The sequence below is a fragment of the Uloborus diversus genome, chromosome 6 (genome assembly GCF_026930045.1).
Source record: "Uloborus diversus isolate 005 chromosome 6, Udiv.v.3.1, whole genome shotgun sequence".
Lineage (NCBI taxonomy): Eukaryota > Metazoa > Arthropoda > Arachnida > Araneae > Uloboridae > Uloborus > Uloborus diversus.
Genome location: NC_072736.1, coordinates 123570422 through 123578849, shown reverse-complemented (window position 1 = coordinate 123578849; position 8428 = coordinate 123570422). Strand labels below are relative to the sequence as shown.

Below are 8428 nucleotides of genomic sequence, written 5' to 3'. Positions count from 1 at the left end.
AGTTTTATGCAGGTAACGTAAACATTCCTTCCCCTATGTATATCTATACCTTTCACATTAATGAATTTTCGGCCGCATTCCGTTTTTTATTTGGAAAGTAACCTACTGAGTTTTATTTTGAATAGGTAATATTTTTGATATCAGACGAATTTAATGAGATTCAATTTTCAGAGAAACAAAGAAAGAATGAAAATGAGAGTTCTCTCATTCTTTTTGAAAAAGAAAATGAAACTAACCAGGTTCATCATATCAAACGTAAAGCTTCAGAGGGAAACCTAGAATGAAAAGGGCCTCCCTGTACACTTTAAGTGCAATATTATCGAATGACTATACTTATTGAAAAATCGTTCAAGCGGAAAGAATGGAAAATAGGGATACACCTGGAAACATTCACCAAAATGCTTCCATTTTTTCTCTAGCAGGTTTCGATTTTCACGCAAAAAATGCTCGCCTATATTTACAACAGATCTGAAAAAGGGAATGCATTCAAAGGATTTTTTATGTACACTAAAGGAAACTTCACGGATTTTGTGAATCAATAAATTTTCGCCTACTAGGGATTATTAACCGCACCTACCTTATTTACTTTAATGAGCTTATTATTATTTTTTTAATGGAAAAAAGTATATTAGCTGAATTGGTTAAAAGATGCTATTACTTTATTTATTCGTTTAGTTATTTTTTACGTATATATTTCTTTAAATGTCGAGGCATACTTTATTTCTAGAAATCAGCAAAAATGTTAAAAAGTTATGTTTGAAGTAATTTGCCATTTTAGCTAATTTAGAGAATAGTGATCAGATACCGGAAAGTTGATATTGGTATACGGGAAAGTAGGCTCGTTTAGTTCTGGATGGAATTTCTTGTTTTAAATAGAATTTTTCTCACAGTTTAAATCTGTACTGCAGAACCTCGATTACTCGAAGTGTTCGGGCCTGGACAAACCTTGCCAACATTTCTGGATAAAAGAGGCAACAGGCTTAAAATTGCTGTTGAGAGATGTTGAAGATTCAATCTATGTTTAAACAAGTACATACTTGCAAAATAACTACTAAACGTGGTACAGTTAATCACATTACTATAATTATGAACAGTTAATTTGTTCAATAAATATCTCACAAGCCAAAAAATGCAATGTAAATTTAATGTAGATAAAACGTTAATCGTTATTGCGTTATCAATTAATGCAGTTAATTTTATTTTTGCGTTTTGCTTAAAAAAATTAATACTTAGTGAAGAAAAATTACTTGATGCAGCGATATTTTATTTTCAAACTTTCACATTCACGCGTCAACCCTTGTTTATGCTAGTAATATTACTTGTATGTATACTTACTTTTCAATGATTTCCATTAAAGATAAAGACATGACACATTTGAAAAATTCAATATTCAATACATAAGGATCTTTTTTACAATGATAGAAATATACATGTGTATTACAAGACTTTTTCTGAAAAGTAAATGAAAAATGTAAATTTTCTTATTCGAAACAGTTTACAAATGAATTTAGAAAATAAAAACCCAATAAAGGAAATTCATGAACTTGCCTTACATAAAGTAAGATTTGTTGAAGGAAATGAAAGCACGTACAAAACAAACAAAATAATGGAAAAATGTTCCGAAACATTATTATAAAAATGATTTCGCTTTTTCAGAGCCTATCACAGATCTTCAAGTGGCTTAATGATATTCTAACTCGTGCTCATACGAAATTTAAACAAAACAATATATCTGTTAAATTAAAATTAGGGATGATAAAAGCTTTAATACTATGTACTCAACACAAACAAAACACTCCATGATTAATAAATCCAGTTCAGAAAAAATGAAATGTTTTGGCATGAAATTAACATAAGTGAAGGATTTTTACAGGTATGCAGTGCGAACATTTTGCTACTATTTTTGATCACAAGAAATATCACAGTCAGAAAACATAAAATAAAGCACTTTGTATAGCGAACTTAGATAAGCATGTAGGAATAAATCTGAATTTCATATTTAGTGCATTTAAATATCTGTGCTCATTATTGGTTCGTCTTTTACGCCATTTTCTTTTGAGTGCGGAGAGTCAGATGGTTTGTATTCATCTTCATCTTTATCTTGACTCATTGCTGGTGGAGCTTTAGATCCCCTACGTGATTTCAAGCTACTGCCTCTTCTTTTACTATCTGGGGTGTCAGACTTATCGGACATTACATCATCTTCCATTAAAATATTCGCATCGAGTCCTACTGTTGTACCAATTCGCATTTTTGCCATTTGAAATATGGCAGAGAGCTTCTCTTGAACAACATTTATGCACATAGAAGTTAAAGCAAGTCCGAATAACAGGTAAATAAACGTTGCCATCATATACATAGGATGGTCTGGTACATAGTCGCCGAATCCAATAGTGCTCATAGAAACAAACACAAAATAAAATGATTCGAAAAACGTCCAATCTTCCCACAGGGTAAATATAAAGGCTCCAAGCATCATGTAAGTTATCAGTAAAATTACAGCCAGGGATACAGGCAAATTAAACTCATCTGTTTCTTCTTCCTCTTGTATAATTTGAGCTTCAGTTTGCTCTTCAGATTCTTCCGGTTCTTCCTTCGCAGTTTCCACTTTTTCAGATCCTTTTTTGTTCTTTTCTTTTTCTTTTGAATCTGCATCATGCTTCCGTTTAGTATCGTCAGCATCTTTGCTACCTATTTTTTCGACATCTGTTTCGCCGGATACTTTTTCTGGAGACTTCTTTGCTCGACCTTGATACACTATGTAAGGCATTTTATTCCAAGCCACGCTCATGTACTAAAAAGATGAAATAAATGAATAGGATTACAATCAAAGACAAGCATAATGTTATTTACACTAAAACCATCATTTAACGAAGTGCGGTTCAATCCGTGGACTGCATACTGTCCACCTATTCATTTTCGTTGGCCTTCATTTCTAAACATACAATGTGTCCGTAAAGTAATGGTGCACTTTTGACAATCACGGGAAAGTAACAAAACAAGATGGAAATGTGAAATCTTCACCAAATAACAGAAAAACTCTCTAAGTTTCTGTAGTATGATGGGTAAGCGTGTGCGCATGCAGGCGAAGACCTACGCAGTACCACGAACTGCACAGGAGCGGATCAGCACACGCCCACGCCAGTCGAGATGTGAACGGTACAGACGAAGGTTCAATGTGTTTTCAGGAGGTGTCATCTTTCAACATGACGCGCTCCTCCACACTACGCTAACATTGTTCGTTAGATTTCGGATATAACATTCCCCTAGCGGTGTGGATAGGCAGGAGTTGCGTCAAGCCACGGTCCCCGTGATCCCCGGATCCGACGCTCTTTGATTTTTACATGTATCTACGACGTGAACCATTTAAAACAGAGTCATAGACGTTATTCACTATGTTACCCCAGACGTCCTGTAGGGAGAACTTTAATACCGTTTAGAGGGTGAAAAGTGATGGCCAAATGGAACTGCACTAAACGTGTATGAAATTAGGAGATTTTTTTTTTTTTTTGAAGATTTTACATTTCTGTCTTGCTTTGTTGCTTTCCTGTGACCGGTCAAAAAAAACACCATTTCTTTACTTATACACTGTAATTAAATTTTTAACATTTGGAAAGAAATCGTTTTTCCTTCTTGCTACGCTTTACAAACAACTTTAGTTTTTTTTTTTTTTTTGAAGTCTATGTCAGCTATTAACATTTCAATTTTCATTAACCCTAACGACATTATTGAAGCATCATTGGTCGACCATTATAATCCGTGGCGTGCATTCTATGATTTTCATTTCAACCTCAGTATTGTTACGAGGAGGGAAAGGAAAGAAAGTGAATAGTTCGCCAACAATCAGAATTGTGTTTCTACAAATACGTCCGGTCCAAGAAGTTACGACTCCAGTCGACGGGTGGTCGCCAACGCCAGTAGTGATTACAAAACCGGACCCAAAATGTAATACCGGTTTTCGATATTCTTTAAAACGTGACACCGAAATATCAGTTTTTTTTATCATACCGGTATTGGAAATTTCTCAAAAAAGAATTAAAAACGTTCTTGTTTCGTTGTCATACTGAAACATTTTATACAAAATGTGCATTAATTATGATAATTTTTTGTTTACAAATATAAAATGAAGGGACAAATGTTATAAGACAAACAAATCAAGAATAGTCAAAAACGTAATGCATCCATTGAATTGTCACTAAGCCTGGAACTCATTTTAGTGCACAAAGTTCCTGAACTTGAAAATATTTTTTATGAATTCAGGCTTGTCGGTGGTACTATTAATAATGTGCTATAAACTTCTTTTAATCGCTTCAAAGTCCTTTTATATACTCAAATATAAGGGGTGTTCAAATGAAAAGGTACCAAACGATACTACGGGCAGTGGCGGATCCAACCGATCGTTTTGGGAGGGGCCATCCGAAATTTTTGAACAAACTCCCCAGGGCCGAATTTAGCTCCATGCCTCTAGACAAATTTGAAATCTGCCGCCCCTCCCCCCCCAAAAAAAGAAGTAAAATATCCTTTACTCAAAAAAAAACCTAAAAAAGTGTTCCCCAAACTGTCAAACTTATGAAGAAATGATGGCGTTTCACATTCTGAGGCGCGCCGATGAGATGATCACAGTGATGTCCCAAAAAAAGTTTTATTCGGCAAATTTTGCTGCCGATTTGGCAAATACCATGATTGAAAAACATTTGACTTTCATAAGATGTGTGAAAGTAATCATTATTAAATTACAAGAAAAACTTGTCTCTGTGGAAAATGAAAGAATGCTAATATTTTACTTTCAAGAATAACAATTTAATTCAAAAAATGTGTTTTATAATAGCAAATATGCCGCTCTAGGCAGCTGCCTACTCTGCCTATTGGGAAATTGGGCCCTGATAACTCCCCAGAAATTTTATTAAAATGAAGTTTTAAAAACTCAATTTTCGAGGTATCGAGACATTAGGTGAGGGGGTGGATTTAGGAATCTCCCTCGAAAATGTTTCAAAATTTACATTTCCGAGTAATTTTTGAAAATTAGGAAACTAAAAACGCATTTTATCTATTTTTGATGATATACGGAGAGAGGTCAGGTTTCGGGCGCTGGCCCCAAAACACTTTTTGAAAATAAAGCTTAGAAACCAAAATATTCTGTCATTATACATTGAGAAGTTAGAAGAGGAGGGGTGCTTTTCTAGCTCTTCAGATGTCCAGCCTAAAAATGCACCTTTAGGTAATGTTTGCTTACATTAGAGGAAGTGTGAAGGTGCTTAGAATCCTTCCTTCCTGGAAATATTTTGCCTTTGAGGCTCTGAAAATTCGATTTTTAACTATATTTATACATAGTTTAGAAAAGGATGGAAGATTCGAGAGCTCCTCCAAAAAACCTCCTTTTAAAGCTGTCATCACGATATAAACTAGGGAGGGAGGAGGTCCTATAAAAATTCATTTGTAATTGAAGTCAAAAAAAAAAAAAAATCATTTGAGTTGCTTTTAAGCAAGTTGAGTGATAAGGACTGGATAAGCTAGTTTCCGTTGACATTTTTTCCAAATAAAAGACTTAAAATGCAATTTTTTGCTATATATCAAGGCATTTGTGAAAGGGCGTGGGAAAAGGGGATTCTCTTCCTAGTTTTGAAATTAAAGGCATAAAAACGAAAATTTAGGCTCTCTTTGGTCTTGTGAACAATAGGTATACTCTGAGAACCGCAGCATTTAGAGATCGTCCAAGTGTCTGTAGTTGGAATCAAGAAATGATGTAAAAGATGGAGAAAATTTTTGGAAATAAAAGTTTTGTTTTGAGGATAGGGATATAATTTATCTCCCAATTAAGGCCTATACTTCTTTTCAGTAAAATACATGTGTTAAATTTTGATATCTTCTCATAATATATTTTTCTTTTTTCCCTTAAAAAAATTCCTACAATCACAAGGCTTTGGGAGGGGCCATGGCCCCCATGGCCCCCCTCTAGATCCGCCCCTGACTACGGGTCTAAATGAAGACTTTATTCACAGTATGCACCATAGTCCTGAGCACCACAATCCCACTGATTAACTAAGTGAAGGATTCCTTGTTCCCATGATTTCCTTGGCTGTGACGAGAACTAGTCCTTCACAGTGTCCTAGAGTTCGTTGTCCAAGTTCAAGTGCCTCCCTTTCAAATGCTTTTAAAGATCAAACACATGCAAATCACAGGGCGACATGTCCGGGCAGTAGGACGGATGGTCAAGCTGCTCCCATTTGAGTTTGGCCAGTGCCGCCTGAGTGACCCTGGAGACGTGTGGACGCGCGTCATCACGGAGCAGAACCACTCTTCGTGAGCGGCCTTGGTCTTCTGTTCTTGATGAACCTGCGTCGGCTTTGGAGTGTTTCACAATACACATCGGAGTTAATGATTCTCCAGTGCTCAAGAAATTCAACAAGTAGCGGACCTCGTGCGTCGAAAAGGACGGTCAATTGGATGGCGCTCTTTGTAAGAGCATATGATCTTTCCTGCGCCCGCGAGCGTCCACCCATGCTTTGATACACGTTGGGATACTCCAATCGCATCCTTAGATGTCTCGCTACATTCTCCTATTACCTTAGCGACATACGCAAATATGTTAACGGTTACGTTGTTGTGACGCTTGGCACCTTTTCATTTGAACACACCTAATAGTTCGATCTCTTGCGTGCAGGTTTTGGCACGCATAAATTATTAAGGCATAAACTATTTTTTGTGTTTCTTTTGTAGAGTTTGGTGGGGTAAAGTGGTCGATGGGGTAAAGTGGTCATAGATCAAATACGAGGTTATATATTTGAAATAAATGAAAGAATGAGGGTATTTTTTTATTGTAAATTTTAACAATAAGGAATTAAGTTTTGAACTACAAATTTTAGTTCTGGCAATACTTCATTTTGTAAAAAAAAAAAATATTTTTGTTTGGTTATGAAACATTTCAAAACCTGAACGTTTCTTTTAAAACTTCTTTATAAAATTTTGTTCATTAGAATTTTTATCAGATTGGTTGTGCAGGCATTTTCCCAGATGTCTAAAGAACACGTCTGCCTTAAGTTGGATTCATTTTATGTAATATTTCTAAACAACTTAAGTAAGATGAGGTAAAGTGGTCATAGGTTAGTCTTAACATATATCCTTTCTCTAAAGTCATTTAGTCGTTATTTATATGGCAGATATCAGTTAAATACTAGTTTCACGAAACAGTACTTTTTTAAGGTAAATTGGATTAAGTAAAACTGAGCTTAAATGTGATTTATATATCAATTGAATAAGTACAAGATTGTAATTCTAAGAAAAAAAAATCTTAGCATTTCATCTGCTACCAGAGCTTTAAATAAATTCTAGTAGAAAATGTTTTGTCCGTTTTTTATTCTTTTAAAAATTAATCACTATTATGAAAATATCTGAAAAAATATTTTCGAGGCCACTATGCCTTCATGCAATTTTTCAAAACACTATATCACTGTCAAGCATTATGTTGTCAAGTATACTGCTAAACATGTAGCCATAATTAAATTTCTGACCACTCTTACTCAACATTATGATTTAGAACAGGTGATAAAACATAAATATAAATTGGGCAGACAATAAACAAACAATGCAGCAGCAGAATAGTACTGTTCGAAAATATAAAATTTATGGCAAGTGACGCGTATTGAACAATCACACTTAAAGGAAAAAAAAAAAAAATCTGTAAAATTTCCCGACAGATTGTGGAAAAATAACCAAAAGGGGAAAAAATTTAAAATCCCCCGAACACAGTAAAACCCTCAAAGCAAAGGCAAAAGTTTCATTTGTTCACGCTCGAGAAAAAAAAAATGGCCACAGATTTTTTTCTTCTTAATAATTTTTTTTCACGCTAATTAAAATGGAGCTACCAGCAGACGATAAATTTTCGATTAAAAATTGATTTTTCCCGTACTTAAAACTGCTTACAACTTTTCTTCTGGTAATTTTACGGCCTTGATTGTTTCATTTCCGGAGGGAAAAAAATTCTTCTAAAAATGTATTTTTCGCGGGCTTTCTCATGAGACTCAAATCGAACCGATTGAAGAACTATTTCGTGTAGACAAGAGCCATTTAATGCCATTTTTGGGTCATAAAATTAAAATTTGAACGGTTCGTTTTTTTTTTTTTTTTTTTTTTTGACCTTCGATACCCCCCCCCTAGTGGCGGATGGGACCGGCGGGCAGCCAGGCAAATGCCCGGTGGGCCGCATTAAATCTTTCAATTGAATAGTACAAAAAAAAAAAAAAAAAGATTTTTTTTTCTTTTCTTTTTTTCTTCCTTAAAAAAATTGATAAATAAATATCTCTGAAAATATTATTATAACCCGGTATATTTCTAAACGACTAATAAGAAAATTGCTGCAAAAAAAGTAATGGTTGTAAAATTTAAAAAAAAAAAGAAAAAGAACTCTGCAAACTTATTCTGTGAACAATAA

General features: G+C 34.6%; 1 protein-coding gene across 1 annotated transcript; it reads right to left on the bottom strand.

The window, feature by feature from the left end:
* Positions 1-1266: 1266 nt before the first annotated feature.
* LOC129224580 (TWiK family of potassium channels protein 9-like) lies at positions 1267-2791 on the bottom strand. Its single transcript, XM_054859063.1, has one exon. The coding sequence runs from the start codon at positions 2789-2791 to the stop codon at positions 2009-2011; it is 783 nt and encodes a 260-aa protein (XP_054715038.1). The 3' UTR covers positions 1267-2008.
* Positions 2792-8428: the final 5637 nt, after the last annotated feature.

What these genes read in the sequence shown, in the direction of transcription:
- LOC129224580 (XM_054859063.1), bottom strand. Translation starts at nt 2,791, where the DNA reads ATGAGCGTGGCTTGGAATAAAATGCCTTACATAGTGTATCAAGGTCGA.